General features: G+C 43.9%; 1 protein-coding gene across 3 annotated transcripts in view; it reads right to left on the bottom strand.

Annotated features, from left to right (window-relative positions):
- LOC120527082 (cyclin-dependent kinase-like 2) overlaps nt 1-20,813 on the bottom strand; it is a 59,341-nt gene that overhangs the window by 26,794 nt on the left and 11,734 nt on the right. For all 3 annotated transcript variants that reach the window (XM_039750143.1, XM_039750145.1, XM_039750144.1), the window contains exons 4-6: nt 10,692-10,870; nt 7,253-7,365; nt 1,114-1,253 (exon numbers count right to left, since the gene is read on the bottom strand). In XM_039750143.1, coding sequence (XP_039606077.1) covers nt 1,114-1,253; nt 7,253-7,365; nt 10,692-10,870 — 432 coding nt within the window. The remainder of the gene's footprint in view (nt 1-1,113; nt 1,254-7,252; nt 7,366-10,691; nt 10,871-20,813) is intronic.

Raw genomic sequence — 20,813 nt, 5'->3', positions numbered from 1 at the left:
CTAATGGGGCATTTCCAGAATTAGACACTGTATGAAGGATGCTTTGATGGTTTCAAATGACAGATTTCAGGTCATAAGTGAAGTGCATCCTGGGAAAGCAGGGCCATGGAATGTTTTGTATCGCCAGTTTCTCCTCAGCTTCAAGAAGCTTTGAATATCCATGGGAATCAACCTTGATTAAAAATAATGTCTTAATAACCATCCATCCAGCCTGCTATATACTAACTACAGAGTCATGGTGGTCAGCTGCAGCCAATCCCAGCCTACACAGGGTGCAAGGCAGGAAACAAACCCCGAGCAGGGTGCCAGCCCACTGCAGGGCACACACTAGGGACAATTTAGAAACACCAATCCACCTAGCCTGCATGTCTTTGGACGGTGGGAGGAAACCCACGCAGACACGGGGAGGACATGCAAACTCCACACAGGGAGGACCCGGGAAGTGAACCCAGGTCTCCTAACTGCGAGGCAGCAGCACTACCCACTGTGCCACCGTGCCCCTTGGATAACAGCGTCAGCCAAATCAATAAACGTAAGTGTAAATGTAAAAGATGGTCTCGGTCAGCGAGCAGCCTGGCATTGTGACTCAGGAGGGTTGAATACACAGGGCGCAGGGTGAGGCAGGTAAGAGCTTACAGGTAACGGCCACATAGCTTGTTTGACATTTCTAACTAAGAAAAGAACTGAGAGATTAGTCGATAACTTTAATATGAAGTGAATGTCACAGGTGATCTAACAATACGATAAACTTGACACTCAATGTCGAGCTGAGCATTTTTATGCTACAATAACAGGCCGCTTAGATTTACATGTCAGATCAGAACAGTAAAGGAAAAGATGCTGCAGAGACAACAAATTACTTTTAAACGTTTTTGCGTTGATAAGCTATAAAGGTTCATAACAGAAATTGGCAGACCTTTTGACTATTGTAACATTTATTAGGCACACATTTTATAGGATTTTGGAGCTTAATGGAGCAGACATGATTTCGATGGACCTTTTAAAAATAAAAGTTCTTTACAACCTTCCTGTAAAAAAGAAACATCTGCAAAGATAACTTTAGAAAAGTGTAAAATACCATTCGCCACAGAGATGAGTCAAACTCAGACGTACCTTTACTAAGCTCAAGGTGATGGAGTGAAGCTTTGGAAACGTTTTCTCTAGAGGTTCCACTTGCTGAATTTCTGGCAGTCGCACTCCAGCAAAAACGGGGTTTCGGTGAAAGAGCTCCTGGTGACGCGGAGTTAAGTTTCCTAATGGTGACACACGGACAAGAATTTAAAATGACATTGTCGTTTATGGCCACTACAAGAATGCGCATTGAACTTCATGAGGCAAAGCCAAATGAATTACAGCAGCAAGAAATATGAGGAACGCAGACTGGAATGACGAAGTTCACCGTTAAAGGCTACGCTTGTTACTTTTCAAGTCAAAGTTACTTCTTCACAAACATGGTAAACAACTGACACACAAGATGGTGTTCTAAAATCAAGCAGGTTTTATAAATTTAAACATATCTTGCACTCAGTGGCACTTTTAAATGGAATCTAATGGGGCGTGGGGTACATACAGTATAACATATACAGTATATATATAACTGCTTAAAAAAATGAAAGGCACACTTGGAAAACCCATCAGATCTCAATGGGAAAGAAACTCCTGCTGGCCGTCTCTACTGCTAAGGACTGATATGGTGATGTGTGAGGAGCAAAAGGATGGAAATGAAAAAGATCAACCGACAGAGGGACACCCCGAAAATCAAAGGGAAAAAAATGATACAGCGGCAGGAAAGCGAGTCCATTTGGCCGAAATGTCATTGCAGAAACTCCAAATGGTCCTCAGTAGATTGTATGCCCTGCCTGACAACGTCCTAATGAGACAACTGATGGTGTCCTGGGGGATCTCCTCCCAAATCTGTACCAGGGCATCACTGAGCTCCTGGATAGGCTGAGGTATCAGATGGACCAAAACATAATGTCCCACCCAGAGGGGTCAGGCAAGTGAGCGTCACAGTCAATGGGATCAGTTCCTTCATCCTCTCGCCACATGAGGCCGGGCATTGTCGTGCACCAGGAGGAATCAGCATAGAGTCTGACCTAGTGGCAGTCCTGCGGTGCCGTTGTCAGGCCTGTAGAGGTCTGTGTGTCCCTCCATGGATGTGCCTCCTCCACTGACCCCCCACCAAAGCGGCCACACTGAACGATTTTACGGGCAGCATAACGTTCTCAAGGCTTCTCCAGACCCTTTCACGTCTGTCACATGTGCTCAGGGTGAACCTGCTCTCATCTGTGAAAAGCACAGGGCGCCCGGCAGTGGTGGACCTGACAATTCTGGTATTCTATGGCAAATGCCAATTGAGCTCCATGGTGCCCACTAGAGGATGTGGGGCCCTCAGGCCACCCTCATGAAGTCTGTTTCTGATAGCCTGGAGAGAGACGTTCACACCAGTGACCTGCCTGCCTGCTGGAGGTCATTTTGTAGGCTCTGCCAGTGCTCATCCTGTTCCTCCTGGTCCTCCGGTCTGTCCTGCTGATGGGTTAATGACCTTCTCTGGCCCTGTCCAGCTCTCCTAGAGGAACTGCCTGTCTGTCTCCTGGAATCTCCTCCATGCCCTTGAGACTGTGCTGGGAGACACACAACAAACCTTCTGGAGAAGTTGGACTGCCTGTGCCACCTCTGTATGGTCCAGGTATGGCCTCAAGCTACCAGAAGTGACACCGACCGTAACCAAATGCAAAACGAGTGACAAAACAGATGAGGAGGGAAAAATGTCAGTGGCCTCCCTCTACCTGTTAACCCATTCATTGCTGTTTTGGGGGTCGTCTCAGTGTTGCCCGGTTTAAAACGTGACATACAATTGTTGCACTTTTAGGCTTAGGATTTTATATACATATATAAGAGTAGATATACATGTCTGATCTGGACAGGGCGTCTTTTGTTCGTTGCGGTCATATTGAGAGTGCTGTGTATGTGTATGAATACGAGTGGATATGTTTGGTGATCTGAGGGAGTTTTTGTGTATATGGAAAAGGGATTTTTTCGAGAAACAGCTAAAGGGGACTGTGGTGTAAAGTAACCATGTGTTATTGTTCAGTCAAAATATACTCATGTATGTAATTTGTTCTCTTAGCTTGTTCCATAACTAGTTTTTTTTGTTCTGTCCTTGCTGGGTAACAATCTTTGGGAGGAGAAGTGGCAGAACAACGAGGTCCAGGAGTTTTACAAGTTTATCATCAATGTAGCTTTGTCCTTTTTTGAGCTGAGTTGTAATCATTACAAAGTGAACAAGGAGCAGAGATAATACAATTCTGGGGACAAAGTCACATTAACACCTTTACTTGCTGCCAGCACGTCCCTGAATACTTCTCAATCTTATGTGCAGAACATTTACTCCACGTTGTGCCGCGGTGTCATTTTCTTTCTGCGCAGCACCTACAAGATCAGTCATTTAACTCTCCGACTCTGCCTCTAAACCTTTGCTACGCTTGGCTAGAGAAACTCCCTGCTGGTAGAGGACCCTGGAACTGATGTCCAAAAGGTTGCCTTTTGGCTGTTTTCAGCCGTGGAATGGCCAAATGGGGAGGCAGCTTGATGGATGAGGTCTCCAGGACTCTTTATGTGATATCATCTACTGTTAATTTCTGCTCCGTACTTCTAAAATGTTTATTATTATGCTGTATTAAGGATTTGTTCTGTTCTGTGTATTGTATTGTATTGTATTGCATTGACCCCCTTCTTTTGACACCCACTGCACGCCCAACCTACCTGGAAAGGGGTCTCTCATTGAACTGCCTTTCCTGAGGTTTCTTCCATTTTCCCTACAACGTTTTTTTTGGATAGTTTTTCCTCGTCTTCTCAGAGAGTCAAGGCTGGGGGGCTGTCAAGAGGCAGGGCCTGTTAAAGCCCATTGCGGCACTTCCTGTGTGATTTTGGGCTATACAAAAATAAACTGTATTGTATTGTATTGTATTGTACCCAGGCGTAATTTAAATGGCTGACATCTGTCTGCATGCTCTCACTGCTCACTGCCTCCGGTCTGTTGCTAATTGGTGGCTCTTGGCCCACTTCATTTTTGTGACTCTTCTCTTTGTACTAAAGAAAGATTTTTTTTCTTGTTCCTAATATGTGCAAATGCCACCTCCTTCTCCACATCAGACGTCATCTCAGTCCACTGACCTTCAGGATTCCCTTGAAATCCGTCCTTTGATGTGACACCTTGGGCCTGCTTAAGCTATTTAGTCCTTCAAACGTTTCGTGACGTATTCTGTATTTCTAATGTTCAGATAACTGAAATGTTAAATTCCCCACATTCAACTAATGACAGATGTTTTCATTTGACATTGCACATGTTTTACAAAATACTGAATTCTGATTTAAGTATCCTGATTTTCTGTAAATTGCATTGGGTGACTCTCGATGCTTATTTTCAAACTCAGCAGCAGAAAAGTTTCACTCCGTTGTGAACACTCTAAAGGACACTGGCGTCTTCAACCGGGCAACCTCAATAATATCCAGCTGAAGATCCTCAGCATCTCACGTCACCGCAGTCCTAAACCAGCAGCCTCGTGGCACAAGTGAGGGTTAGGGGTTAGCGTGGTCAGCATGGAGTACAGACGTGCGGTGACGTCACTTCCGCAGTGAAACTGATGACGTAGACCTGAGGTGTGGCTCTGCAGTTGGATGCTTCTTAGCCACTTTTTGTGGACACAGCAAGCCGGACCTGCTTTATTCAAAGGTTAATGCAGTGGTTCTCAAATTGTGGGGCGGGCCCCGCTAGGGGGGCACAAAGTAACAAAAAGGGGGCCGTGAAGATTTGAAAAAAAGAAAACAAGAATCGAAAATATGAAAAATACATCAATTGAAACCAAAACAAATGAACTTAAACTGCATTCTGATACTAGAAAAATAAATCTAGAGTTAGATAAATGTCAATAAAAAGTTAAGTAGGTATAATAAAATATGTATATATGATATATCATTAATTAAAAAAGAACAAATTGGTATTAGTGGGCTCCTTTCAAAAAAACGTTAGAGGGACGCGATTAAAACTGTTATGAAAACTCGGATCGCAAATACGTAAAGGTTGAGAAACGCTGCATTAATGTATTTAAATGTAAACCTGTGGTACCATCTTACCACCCCTACAAGTCTGCTGTTAATTAGCCAAGGCAGAAGTACTTATGTGTGACTGGGCGGGTCGATGCTTGATTATTATAATGTTTGTATATACATATATATTTATTATTCTTCTCTTGAGTTTCTGTAAACTTTTATTTTCCCCTTAAACATAAAGTAACATATATATATAGTGGCCCCCGGCCGGGGCTGGAGCCTGGCCGGGACGCCCTGGAGGACCAGAGGAGGGCTTGTGCCTCCTCCAGACCGTGAGGGGGCGTCCATCCTGGTTATGTTGGGGGCCTCGGGTACAGGGCTTGGAAGCCCAGCCCTGTAGGGACCCGTGGCCACCGCCAGGCGGCGCCCCAGTGCCTGAGGAACCCTGGAGCCCAGCACTTCCGCCACACCAGGAAGTGCTGGGGGTAAGAAGACAGGAGACACCCGGACGGCTTCCGGGTGCACAGCCAGCACTTCCACCACACAGGGGTGTGTCCAAGGGGGAGTGCCGGGATGCAGCTGGAGCCCATCCGGGTTCCCATATAAGGGGCCGCCTCCCTTCAGTCGATAGTGGATGTCGGGTGGAAGAGGACAGAGCTGGAGAGAGGACGGGAGGCGGTCAAGAGAGAGGCACAGTGACTGAGAGTGTGGCCTGGACTTTGGGGAATCGGTGCAAGAGGCACTGGGGTTTGTGAGCACGAATTGTACATAATAGTTGTAAATAAATAGTGTGTGGTGGAACTTACGATGTCCGTCTGCCTGTGTCTGGGTCCCAGTTCACAATATATATATATATATATATATATATATATATACATACATACATATATATACACACATACATACACCCTTTAATAATATATATATATATATATATATATATATATATATATATATATATATATATACACACACACATAAATACATATATATTGTGACCTGCAGAGGATGCTCCTGCTGCCCAAACCCACACGTGTCTCACACTCTTTTTATTTTTTTCCTTTTCCCTCGTGGGAAATGCTTTCCCCTGTTTCCCACAAGTACTACAATGTTCACCACAATCACTGGCACATTGCAGAAAAAGTCTTTTCTTCTTTTTCTCTACTCTCTCTTTCTCCATACCTCTGGGCAAGCTTTGTCTACCTCCTCCCGACTCTGGCTCCCAGAGTAGTGGCTGCTGGCTCCTTTTATAAGGCACCCAGTAATGCTCCAGTTGCCCATTGCCCCATTTCCGGGTGTGGCAGAAGAGCTTCAAATAAGGGCTCAGCAGCTGCTGCAGCACCCCCTGGTGGTACACACAGATGTGAAAGTCACTATATAAAAAGATAGATAGATAGATAGATAGATAGATAGATAGATAGATAGATAGATAGATAGATAGATATGAAAGGCGCTATATAATAGATAGATAGATAGATAGATGTGAAAGGCACTATATGATAGATAGATAGATAGATAGATAGATAGATAGATAGATAGATAGATGCAGCCCTGAGATGGAAGGAGGGGGGAATGCAGCTTTTTAGGACACTGCCTCCCCCAAGATGCTAGATGGCAGCTTCCCACAGGGCATTATGGGACTTGGAGTTCAGCAACACAACCCTGCTGGGTACCATGGGTGCCACCAGGGGACGCAGTGGGAAGATGGTGAGAGAACAAATTCTTGTCTAGCCTGGAAGTTCTCATGGATTACGACAACAGAAGCCCCGGGGTGGATTAAAAACCTGAATTCTCAGTCTGACCCGGAAGTGGTGGCATATCACGTGGGAGGAAAAATGGAAGCACTTCCGGGTCAAGGACTATTTAAAGGACTGTTGTGAACCCATCAAGTGAGCCGGAGTCAGGAGGTGTAGGACAGAGCTTGCTGGGAGGTGTGGAGGAGAGAGTTATACTGTAAGTATTACTGAGAGCTGCTCTTGTTTATTTGCCTGTTTATTGTGGCTGTGGTGCTTGACGGCACTGTTGGGAGAAGATAAAGAATAAAAATACTTCTCATTGCTTTTACCCTGTGTCCTGTGTGGCTGTCTGTTGGGTTTAAAGGGGCAACAGTGCCTCCTAGCATATATAATATATATATATAATCTAAAGGCACCTGTAGTAATAATAGCAACAATTTAAGAAGTGATCGCAGCAGTCTTACCTAAACACTTAATAATGTGGTATAGCTGGTCAATATCTGAATCCCCTGGAAACAGCGGCTCTCCTGTAAGCATCTCAACAACCAGACAGCCAATGGCCCACACGTCCACAGCTCTGAAAAAGCAGAGATACCATTCATAAAGCAGCGTACCCCGCAGTGGAGCACATTATGGGTTATGAACCAAAATAACAACAACCAGGGTTAAACAAAAAGAGTAACAATACAAACATATCTAATGCTTTGTATTTGGACAATCAACCTGTTACTTCTTGTTAAACTTTGACAGTAATATAATAAACTGGTATCATTCTGCTGTATTTCAATTCAATCTGTTTTTATTGCTATAAATGCAAAAGTCAGCTGCAGGAGTCTCTGTCAGTATTATAATAGTAAAAACATTAAAGACAAAGGTTGAAATGAGTTACGAGCAGTAAGGTGAAAACAACACATCCAGAAAATAAAAGACCAAATGTTCTAAAGGTGCACACTCCGTTGTACGGTAGATTTATTATTATATGGATAAAATTTTACATTTAGAAAATTCATAATGGCAACATGGAGATGTGTTTCCAGAAAGGTTTGCAAATTTATTAAAAATCAAACACTGAAATATCTCCTTCCTATCCAGTAAGTACTCCGACCCATAGCTGTGGACCTCCAAATTGTGCTCAGGCGCCTCCCGTTTGCTTTAATTCTTCTTGAGATGTTTCTAGAACTCAACTGGAGTCCACCAGTGCTAAACCCAGTTGACTGGACATCGTTTAGAAAGGCCCACTGTGTGTGTAGAAGGCCCCACAATTCACACTGCATGTCAGGACAAAAACCCAACCATGAAGTCCAAAGAACTCCCTGTAGACCCCTGCAGTCTATTGTGGTGAGGTGTTAATCAGCGTGAGGGGATCAATCCATTTCTAAGCTTTGATTTTTCTCACAAGCTCAGTGGCCTTAAGGGTTGTGAACCACCAGGACTCTTCTGGCCAAACTGAGAAACTGGTCATGAAAGGCCTCAGCCAGGGAGGTGACCAAGAGCTCAATGGTCAGAGCTTCAGAGGTCCTCTGCTGAGATGGGAGAACCTGTTAGAAGGACGACCACCTCATTAATCAGAGGTTTCTGGTGGAGAGGCACTGTTGAATGAAAGGCGTCTGTCAGCTCGATTGGAGTTCACCAAACGGCCTGTAAAGGACTCATGAGACAAGAACTGAAGTCATTGGGCTGAACTCTAAGCACCATTTCATTCATTAGACTTGAACCCCATAGAACATGTGAGGAGTGACCTGAAGATGGCAGTTTACAGACACCTTCCATCCAGTCTAACAGAGCTAATGAGGATCTGCCAGGAAGAACGAGATAAACTGCTTAAATTCAGGTGCGATAAGCCAGTGAAGACTTGCCAAACAAGACCTGGAGCTGGAATTGCTTGCAGAGACTCAAAACTGCGAAAGGGGCTTCTAAAAGTACTTAATTAAGGGTCTGAATACTTCTATGAGGGCAGCACCGTGGCACAACTGTAGCCCTGCTGCATCGCAGTAAGGAGACCAAGGTTTCCATCCCAGGTCCTCCCTGCATGGAGTTTGCATGTCCTCCCCGTGTCTGCGTGGGTTTCCTCCCACAGTCCAAAGACATGCAGGTTGGGTGCGTTGGCAATTCTAAATTGTCTATAGTGTGTGTGTGTGAGTGTGTGTGTGTTTGCCCAGCAATGGACTGGTGCCCTGCCCAGGGCTTGTTCCTGCCTTGCATCCCATGCTAACTGGGAAAGGCTCCAGGAGACCCCCGGGACCCTGGTCAGGACAAAGCGGGTTTGACTATCACAGACAGAGTGAATACTTCTATGAATGACAGAGTTCAATTTTTGATTTTTAATACATTTTCGAAGATTTCTGAAAACAGATTTTTCACTTTGTTATTGTGGGCTACTGAGAGCACATTTATGGGAAATGTCAAATGAATCCACTTAAACTAAAATCTACAACACAGTAAAGTCTACAGAAATTGAAGGGGTCTAAATACTTTATGAATCCACTGTCGATAGATAGATAGAAGTGAAAGGCACTATATAATAGATAGATAGATAGATAGATAGATAGATAGATAGATAGATAGATAGATAGATAGATAGATAGATAGATAGATAGATAGATAGATAGATAGATAGATGAAAGGCACTATATAATAGATAGATAGATAGATAGATAGATAGATAGATAGATAGATAGATAGATAGATAGAAGTGAAAGGCACTATATAATAGATAGATAGATAGATAGATAGATAGATAGATAGATAGATAGATAGAAGTGAAAGGCACTATATAATAGATAGATAGATAGATAGATAGATAGATAGATAGATAGATAGATAGATAGATAGATAGATAGATAGATAGATAGATAGATAGATAGATAGATAGATAGATAGATAGATAGAAGTTTATGGTGTCCTGTCTTTTTAGATTACCAACGTGTTTAAATAAATACAGATTTTCTTAACCTGCTTCATGCAGTAAATGGCTGGTACAGATTTGTAGCTTTCATTTAAAGGAAGGTTCCTGCTGAACGTGTTTATTGCTGTTCTTTGACAAAGGAACCGCAGTAGCAGACAAAGCAGACATATGGCACACTTTACTTAGACATTACAAATATTTATTTTGAAATCAGAATCCCCAGGCATCAGCAGCAGCTCGGAAAATTAAACTGTGATCTGAGTAATTGACAGATGAGAAGGCGCGTACACAAGGGGGGAATTCTTCACACAGGGAACAGTCACGAGTGCAGTCCTCAGTAGGTATTACTTGTTATTTTAATGATTCTGATTTAAACTGAGGAGGCAACTTGTGAAATTAAAATATTTGGACAGGCAAGTGGCAGAACAATTCAGAATGACCTGGAAAAACTGTAAAGGCTAACAAACTAATTTTAAAAGAGACTGCGGTAAAGTGCTATACAGTATACAGATAAAACTATTTATAAATGTAAGACGTGCAACTGGTCTTACAGAAAGCAAACTGAGTTCGAGTCGCTCTACCTCTCGCCACGTGTTGGAGCGCACCTCGCCTACGCTTAGCTTTGTTCAGCAGACATTATCATCTAGAGCAGTGCTTCCCAAACTCGGCCCTGGGGACCCACAGTGGCTGCAGGTTTTTGTTCCAATCAGATTCACAATTGGTGATAATAATCGATAGTAACGGCTCTCACTTAATTAGCTGGTCTTTTTTAGTCTGCTCTTATTCTTCATCCAGAAAAACACAACAGTATGGCTTTTACATTAATAAGACATTTAGAAATATTTCTATTTTTTTCTAAAGATATAAATGCTATAAAAACTCTCTTTTGTTGTTTTCCTATTATTTCTCAGAAGTTTTATTTTGCAGTAGCCTTCCCTATTTTAAAATAGCAGCATTAAGTCCACACGTTTGTAACATCCCAGTTGTGCAGTACATACTTGCCGTACTTGGTGTCTCCCACCACCAGCTCCGGTGCCCTGTACCAGCGGGTGGCCACATAATCAGTGTAAAGCTCACCGGGGGCTGCCATCGTCCGAGCAAATCCAAAGTCACACAGCTTGACAACTCCATTCTGGGACACAAGGATGTTTTCAGGCTTGATATCCCTGTGGATAATCTGAACAAAAAAACACTTGATACACAAAGCGCCATTTCTGTATGAAACAAACTGCACTTCAGATTGTGAACTTTACTAAAAATAATTTGTAATGCATCAATAAAATCTCACAAAAACAACTCTTTCATTATAGCAAGAATAAAATGACTCATGAAAGAAGAATGTGGTGGCAGATACATAGATAGATAGAATGAAAGGCACTATATAGTAGATAGATAGATATGAAAGGCACTATATGATAGATAGATAGTTTAGTTTTTAAAAAGATCTTTATTGTAAAAATAAGAACATCAACATAATATACACAATCGAAATGACGAAAACAAATTTCAGAATAAACAAAAAAACCATATCAAACCTCTACTACTCCCCTTTTACACTCCTCCTACTCCACACATTAATAAGAAAATCAAAATGAAATAATTCATTACAACACAAAGACCACCATTACTCCCCCTTTACACTCCTCCTACTCCGCACGTGGTATTGATGCCCACCATTACTTTATCTTTCTCTTGCCCACCTCAGTGAAATCAGAAATTAATTTTCAGCTCCCCTTCATCAACTGAGCACAGCCCCCCTTTCACCCCCCACACATTTTCAAACCCCCCCATTCTATTCATCTGTTTATAATACGCATATTCTATTCTTATTCTTGAATAAACATTCAATTTAAAAATCAAACAAATATCTGTAGGTTCAGATCCACGTTGCTTATTATTTCGACTTTTTAAAATGGCCAGCTTTGCTTCACCTAACAGAAAGTTGAACAGTTGTATCCTGCATCGAGTTTTCTTATTATATTTACTTCCAAAAAGAAATAAGAATTGAAACAAAACTGTCACTGTGCAAGAGGGGGCATGAAAAGACAGAATTATAAATTAAAGGCTCATTTTGAAGCCACCCAGTTGTATTAAAGTTCCTCCTAAACACCACGTGCCATGTTAATAGGACACCTCTGTAAAATTTTGGTAACACAGAAAGGTCCAGTTTTTGTAGATTTATCACCAAAAGTGCTTCATCAAACCCTAACTCACCCACACGATGAAGGAAACTCAGCGCTAACTCCCTCCAACTCAGGGAATATGAAACACAGAAAAGCTTCTGTAGGACTTGGAGCCTGAGGGCTGCGACTTTTGAGGAGATATCTAGAAGTCCCTGACCGCCTTCTTCCAACGGTAAAAACAGCAGACTCTGCTTTAGCCAATGCAAGCCATCCCAGTAGAAATCAAGCAATATTCTTTGGATCTTCTTTAAAAGGGGGGTTACCACACATGAGTTTGTGCCACAGCATTGAGGCCACTAAATTATTGATGACGATCACCCGCCCTCTGTATGACAGTTTAAGTACAATCCACTTCCACCTGTTCAGACGAGAGGTCACTTTCTCTAAGAGTCCCTCCCAATTACTCTCGTCCACCCCCTCACTGCCCATGACCACTCCAAGATACCTGAAGCACTTCCTGTTCCACTTTAGGCCTCCAGGCAAGTCTGGTAGTGGACATCCAGACCAGGAGCCCAGTAAGAAGGCGTTACTCTTAGTCCAATTGATTTTTGCAGATGATATGTTCTCAAATAGTTGTTGATAATAAATTAAAACTTCAATGTCACCCTTCGATTTGACGAAGACAATAATATCATCAGCGTAGGCCAAGCATTTGAAATTAACATTTGGGCAGGATGGAAAAGTCACCCCCTGTAGTCTCCGCTGCAGCTGAAAAAGAAACGGCTCGATGGCCGATGCGTAGAGCATGCCGGACAAGGGGCAGCCCTGCCAATTCCCTCCTGACTGGAAACGGTGCGCTCAGAGTGCCATTAACTTTTACAATCCCAAAAACGTTGGTGTACAGCAGTGCAATCATCTGACCAAAATTATCACCAAACCCAAAACAGGTCAATGTTTGAAACAAAAACCGGTGATCTACTCGATCAAAAGCTTTCTCCTGGTCAATGGATAATATTCCTAAATCCATCCCAGAAAGATTAGAGGCTGAAATGATATCCCGCAATACAAAGGTATTATCATAAATAGTCCTGTCAGGCACACAGTACGTCTGGCAGGGACTGACGAGCAGGTCCATCACAGTCCTCTGGCGGCTGGCCAGGGCCCTCGAGAAGATCTTATAGTCCGTGCACAGCAGGCTCACCGGGCGCCAGTTCTTTATTTGACAAAGGTCTCCTTTCTTAGGCAGCAGAGTGACGACTGCTCTTCTGCAGCTCAATGGTAATTCACCGTCCTGTACGCTTTGTAAGAACACCTCGTACACCTCGGCACCCAGCAGGTACCAGAAATGTTTATAGAACTCAGCTGGGATGCCATCGAGTCCTGGTGCCTTTCCAGTATTCAAACCAGCCAGTGCATCGGATAGCTCCTGAAAGGTGATGTCTGCCTCCAGCTTCAGCTTGACCGTGTCTGTAAGTTTGGGTAATCCGTTCAAATATTCCAACATGGCCGAATCATCAATTACACCATCCTTAAATAAATCAGAGTAAAAGACACAGCAAAGTTCCTGATCTCCTCCGTGGTGTGCAGCTCGTGACCTTCAGCGTCCTGCAGCATGTGGATCACCTTACTCTCGGCCTCTTTCTTTTCCAGATTAAAGAAAAATTTAGTAGGCGCGTCCAAGTGATTTAAAGTTTGAAAACGCGAGCGCACTAAGGCACCTTGGGCACGAAGCTCCAGGAGTTCAGCAAGGGATTGTTTTTTAGACTTTAAAACAGCAAGCGTTTCTTCACTAAAGTAGTCCTGTAAAACGCTGTGCAGATTTGTGATGTCCTCCTCCAAGCTCTTCATTTCGTGAAGACACCGCCTGGTCACATGCTGAGTGTACTGCTGGCAAAAGACTTTAATCTGCACCTTCGACACATCCCACCATTGACGTAGAGATGGGAATCTGGACTTGGTTTGAGTCCACTGCAGCCAGAAAAACTCCAAACACTTGAGGAAATGAGAATCCTCTAACAGGGAGACATTAAAGTGCCAAAGAGATTGAGAGGAAGGTTTTTAGGGACAGAGACATTCATTCCCACCAGAGAGTGATCGGAGAATCCGACTGGGCAGATATAAGCCTTAGTAACCGTATTCAGCAGGTGCCTCAGACAGTAGAAACGGTCCAAACGCGCCATCGAAATGTACCCACCGCCCCCCTTTACCCAGGTGTACTGTCTATCTGACGGAAATTTACTTCTCCAGACGTCCACCAGGTCTGAGTGGTCTAATAAGGAGCGTAAAGCACGGACAGACGCTGGGTGAGGCTCAGCACCATTACGGTCCAGTAAGTTATTCTCCGTACAATTAAAATCTCCTCCGACCAACAGGATCTCCCCATTAACAAAGGTCTCCAGCACCTTCCTCAGAGCTTTAAAGAAACAAAGTCTCTCACCTCCATTTGTTGGAGCGTAAGTGTTAATAAACACCAGATCTTGGCTCTTATCCTTCACCTGAACTACCAGGAGGCGCCCAGCCACCACCTCACTAATGTTAGTGATTTGTAAAGTGGACGTGTTAGAGAACAGTATGGCCACCCCAGCACTGACGTGTGAGCCATGACTCAGGACAGCCTGACCCCCTGACCCACTCACGTAACCAGTCCGGCTGATTTCTAACATCAGAGTGAGTTTCCTGTAAGAAAGTGACCTGAAGAGCCTTTTGGTTTAAAAAGTCAAACAGAGCGGCCCTCTTTACAGTCGCCCTACAGCCATTCACATTTAAACTCCCAATGTGTAAAGACTGCATTGATGATTCACAAATGGGAGTGAACAGTATTGCATAAGTCAACCAAAAATAAAGAAGTTTCAAAAAACTATCCATTATTTCTGAAAAATGGACTTTCGCACCCTGCTAATCACATTTTTAAGACGGGTAGTTTCCTTTTGGTCCATTCCCAGACGTGCCGCTTTGCGCATCACCCTTTGAGCGGACACCACAAACAATGGAAGGTCAGGGAAGTGATCCTCCACTTTAACACCCCTCTTGCCTTCGATGAAGTCTAAAAACTTCCTAATACTCGCAGTATTATACCCGCCACTGAGTCTGTATTGGGACGAGGTCGTACTCCTCACTGAGACGTCAGTGTCACCGCCTTCGTGCTCACGATCACTCAGGTCGCTGTGACAATCACTCTGACTTCTAAGAGTCCTGTTAGATCCTTGCGATGGCTCGCCAGCCACGTGACTTTTCTTTGCAGATTTTTAGTGTCTGATTTTTCCTTTCGTTTTCGAGTACGAACTGTAAAATCCTCCTCACACCCCCACTCCTGCACTCTCCCTCTGATCGGTCTCGCCACTCACACCCGCTGCTGTTTCACTCCTCTGTCCTTCCACAGAGCTCATCTCAGTGCGCTCAGTCAGGCGCCCGTCAGCACACGCCGGTGTTTCTGCGATCACGTCAGTAGCCATAGCTTCATTCACAGCGGGGCCGACGGGCGCGACACTCTCTGTGCCGATCATCGCCGTCTTATCCCCTCCGCTACTGACCTCCGCAGTCTCCGGCTCATTTGTACTTAGTTCTCCTTCCACAGACTCGCACTGAGCACTTTGAACGGACTCGTTTACAACAGGATCGCTGGGCTCAGCCAACGCATTCCCTTCGGTAGTCAGCAGGCTCGTCTCAGGAGCGACTGCTAACACTACAGTGGGGTGCAAATCACTCGCAACCTGTGCTCCGGTTACGAGCTCAGCTACCTCTGCAGTCTCCTCATCCTCCATACTGTCCACCTCCTCACCGCTTTCATACTCCGTCTCATCGCTTACTGAAGCAGGGGGAGCGCTTCGGCCCACCGGTAAAACGGTCTCATTTTTACATTGAGAGGCCTTGAGTTCGGCCCTCCCACAGATAAAACACTTCATCGAGTCCGAAGTAACAAAAACCACAGAATCACAGCCATCAACCTTGAATCTCAGAGCAACATTTATGTCCTCCTTCATGTTGTTTAACACCATAAAAACCTGCCTCCTAAATGAAACAACGTGTTTCAATTCTCTCATTTTACAGCCCAACGGAATCATCACTATATCTGATAAAACCTGGCCATAGCGGCGGAGTTCCTGCACCAAAACATCATTCTTTAGGAACGGTGGGACATTTGAAATAATAATCTTTTTCGCAGGTGCTGACAGAGGTAAAACAGGAACCAACGCGCCATTAATAATAATCCCTTCTACTATAAGTTTATCAACCAGAGATTCCTCGTTAAGAAAAACTACTACGGCTTTATTCATTCTTGATGCTGACCGGACATTTTTAAAGCCAACAACTTTACCGACAGCCACAACACACTCTTCAGCCGAAACGTGCGGCTCAACCAGTACTTTAGCCCCATGCCGGCGGGAAAGATTTTCATAAAACCTAGGCATTAGACCAGGCGACGACACTTTGGACGCGGCCATGGCTACACGACAAAAGCCGCGTCTTATTTGATAAAACCCCCTAATATAGAAAAATAAGAAAAGGAGTTAGAAATAATGAAAAAACTTACAGAAGACAGAAAACACGTCCGACTTCCAACGAACGCCACGACTCAGCCACGCCCACCCCAGACCACACTAATCGAAAGACACACCGACAGCAAGACAGTAGCGAGAGATAGAGAGAGAGAGATAGATAGATAGTGAAAAGCGCTATATGATACATAATGAAAGGCACTATATGATAGATAGATAGTGAAAGGCGCTATATGATAGATAATGAAAGGCACTATATGATTGATAGATAGATAGATAGATAGATAGATAGTGAAAGGCGCTATATGATAGATAATGAAAGGCACTATGATTGATAGATAGATAGATAGATAGACAGATAGATAGATAGTGAAAGGCGCTATATGATAGATAATGAAAGGCACTATATGATAGATAGATAGATAGATAGATAGATAGATAGATAGATAGATAGATAGATAGATAGATAGATAGATAGATAGATAATGAAAGGCGCTATATGATAGATAATGAAAGGCACTATAAGATGTAGCAGCACACCACCTCCACATCCCCTCCCTGAACAGTGAGCGGACGTGACCAGTTTGGTGCGGTGAAAGTCAATAACCACCTCTTCGGTTTTGATGGTGTTAATTTGTCTCCACCGGACTCCTCTCCTCAGTCTTATATCCCACTTGTCAATACAACCCATTAGTGGAGCATCATCAGAGAATTTCTGCAAGTGACAGAATCTGCTATTATATTTCTAATTATAAAAGGTTTCCAATTTTAAATGTAGTTCTTTTGACAAGGCGTATAGTCTAAGAGCTACAAAAGAACTAAACCATTTCCAAATGCTGAGCTATAAATACCCCGGCTACAATAAGTCTACAAAATAGCCCATGTCTGGACAGAGCGCATCTCAGATTTATGACCTCCTTCTGTCTGCCATTACTGGGAAATGTCATTAGGTGGCAGCACCTCTTAAATTAAACAAAGAGAGCATCAGTTCTTCTGAGATTACAGAGCAGTAGCGGAAAACTAAAATGCAGAAAATGTTCATTTAAATCAGTCCTCCTCTTCTTCTTCTTCTTCTTCATTCAGCTGCTCCTGTTAGGGTTTGCTATAGTAGATCATCTTCATCCATCTCTTACTGTCCTCGTCATCTTGTCACCCCCTTCACCTGCATGTCCTCTCTCACCACATCCATAAACCTTCTCTTAGGCCTTCCTCTTCTCCTCTTCCCTGTCAGCTCTATCCTTAGCATCCTTCTTCCAGTATACCCAGCATCTCTCGTCTGCACATGTCCACACCAATGCAATCTCGCCTCTCTGACTTTGTCACCCAACCGTCCAACCTGAGCTGACCCTCTAATGTCCTCATTTCTAATCCTGTCCATCCTCGTCACACCCAATGCAACTCTTACCATCTTTAACTCTGTCACCTCCAGCTCTGTCTCCTGTGCCTCCGTCTCCAGCCCGTATAACACAGCTGGTCTCACTACCGTCCTGTAGACCTTCCCTGTCACTCTTGTTGATATCCATCTGTCACAGATCATTCCTGACACTCTTCTCCACTCTGCCTGCACTCTCTTCTTCACTTCTCTTCCACACTCCCCATTACTGTTGATCCTAAGTATTTAAACTCCTCCACCTTCACCAACTCTCCTCCCCTCATCCTCACCATTACGCTGACCTTCCTCTCATTCACACACATGTATTCTGTCTTGATGGTCCTACTGACCTTCATTCCTCTCCTCTCCTCTCATATCTCCACCTCTCCAGGGTCTCCTCACCCTGCTCCCTACTCTCACTACAGATCACAATGTCATCAGCAGACATCACAGTCCACGTGGACTCCTGTCTAATCTCGTCTGTCAGCCTGTCCATCAGCATTGCAAATTAGAAAGGACTCAGAGCCGATCCCTGATGTAATCCCACCTCCATCACTCCCACCGCAGACCTCACCACAGTCACACTTCATATCCTGTGCCACTCTTATGTACTTCTCTGCCACTCCCGACTTCCTCATCCAATACCACAGATCCTCTCAGTCACCCTGTCATTTGCTTTCTTCAGGTCCACAAAGACACAATGCGACTCCTTCTGTTCTTCTTTCTACTTCTCCATCAACACCCTCAGAGCAGACATCTCATCTGTGGTGCTCTTTCATGGTATGACACCATCCTGCTGCTCACTCCCATTCCACCCTGCCTGTACCCTCTTCTTCACCTCTCTTCCACAATCCCCATTACTCTGTACTGTTGATCCCAAGTATGTCTTGACATGAAACCATCCTACTGCTCACTGATCATCACCTCACTTCTTAACTGACCTTCCACTACTCTTTCTCATAACTTCATGCTGTGGCTCATCAGTTTTACCCCCTGTAGTTACTGCAGTCCTGCACATCCCCCTTATTCTTAAATATCGGCCCACCAGTCCACTTCTTCTCCACTCCTCATCATCCTCTCACTTTCCAAGATTCCATTAAACAATCCTGTTAGAAACTCCACTGCCATCTCTCCTCAACACCTCCATGCTTCCACAGGTATCATCTGGGCCAGCGGCCTTTCCATTCTTCATCCTCTTTTGTTTTATTATTAAAGGACTAGCAAAATACCCGCGCTTTGCAGCGGCGAAGTACTGCCTTAAAATATTTATTAAGAAAAAAATTAAACCTTTTTAAACTGAGGGAAAATATCCCACTAATTACTTGTGAAGGATCTCTTTGTACACCATGTTGTGAGTTCGGCCCTCCGGTTGTAATCTGACCAAGCTGTGCGCTGATCTTACTCTGAGCATGTAACGTACAGTCGGCCATGTGAACAGTAATCTTGTCTCAAATCTCACAGCTTGGATTGCTGCTGTCGTAATCGGTTTGAGTTTCATGGTTTGTTTCAATGACGACAGTATTTGTAGGACTTGTTGTGTTGAAGTGACATTCGGCATCTGTCAAGCGTTGTAAGCACACAACCGGTTTCATCGATAACTTCACATCCAGCTTTTGAGAGTTTAAACATTCATAAACATCAAAGTGTCCACTACTGAAATCGTCACCTGTCAATCTAAGATGTTTAAGAGGCATTGGCGGTTGTCCAAAGGTGTAAAATATTTGGCCATTTCGGTACACTTGAAAGCGACAACCAAACAATTCAGCGGCAGCCATCAACTCACATGCAGATCCACAGGTGAAGGGCTTAAGCATTTGACTCTTCTAGTGCTCCTGTGTAGTCTAATTATCTCCTGTACGTCATCAGTCCACACCTTGAACCTGTCCAGTCATTCAGTACATAAGACACAATGGATATCAAGAGTGAGCCTGATATGGCCGTGCAACATGTAACACAGAGAATAGAAAAGGCAGGCGCCATCTCTGGGTATGGAAACCACTCGGTAAGTGACAGTTCTTTGATCGATGGTGATCACCTCGATAGACATGTTAATGGGGGTACGGTTGGAATGATAAAGGAAATGGGGACCTTAACAATATAAAGTAAGTGTAAAATACCTACACAATAACTATAATCGTAATAAATGAACAATAAAACAGCGGAGAAGCCGTGGATTAAATAAAAAGGCTGTAGTTATCAGCAGGGAGACGTGAATCCCGTGGCGAAGCAAGGAAGGGAATGTAGAGACTGGAGCGACGGACGGCCTTATATACGCAGGCAGCCAACAACGTGGGAGGCGTTAAGATGGGGGACCCAACGCTCACACGGTGACCGAGCTGCAGGCTATGGACGTATATATGTACGTAAGTAGGATTCAGTTAGCGTTGGGAACCCGCGTACCAAATTTCTTGAAGATGGGCCATAATTAACAAAGACCGTTGAAAAGTTCAATATGGCGGCCGACAGTGGCATCATACCACCGAAATAAGTACGTACATTGGTTTTGGTTAGCGCAGGGAAGCCACCTACCAAATTTCATGAAGATGGGGCCGTAAATAAGAAAGTTCAACATGGTGGACATTGTTGACCGTTATGACCGTTATGCATAGAATTTCGAAATGAAAACTTGCTTAACTTTTGTAAGTAAGCTGTAAGGAATGAGCTGCCAAATTACAGCCTTCTACCTACACGGGAAGTTGGAGAATTAGAGACGAGTGAGTCAGTCAGTCAGTGAGTCAGTGAGTCAGTGAGGGCTTTGCCGTTTATTAGTATAGATTATATTTTATTTAGTTCATTTAAATCTGTCCAAACTAATGAATATGTCAGCAGAGTCGTGCTCAGAGTCGGCATGTCACTTTCTATTTCTTCAGGCCATACAGGCCTACTGATTTACGCTGGGAGTGTGATACCGACAGAACACTGGAACAAGTCAACAAGCTGGCGTCATCTTGTGGGACCATCAAGGCCTCGGTGGCGCTCGTGTGATCTCCCTGGTGTTACATTGCTAGCTCTGAATCTATGGAGAAGAAAGATAACATCATGGCTTTCATCAGCCAAGGGAACTTGTAATGCACACGTTACACATACTAGACGTCTCCTTCCCAAAACTGAAAATGTGCGCCTGCTCTT

The sequence above is a fragment of the Polypterus senegalus genome, chromosome 4 (genome assembly GCF_016835505.1).
Source record: "Polypterus senegalus isolate Bchr_013 chromosome 4, ASM1683550v1, whole genome shotgun sequence".
Classification (NCBI taxonomy): Eukaryota; Metazoa; Chordata; class Cladistia; order Polypteriformes; family Polypteridae; genus Polypterus; species Polypterus senegalus.
This window is presented reverse-complemented; position numbering and strand designations above follow the sequence as displayed.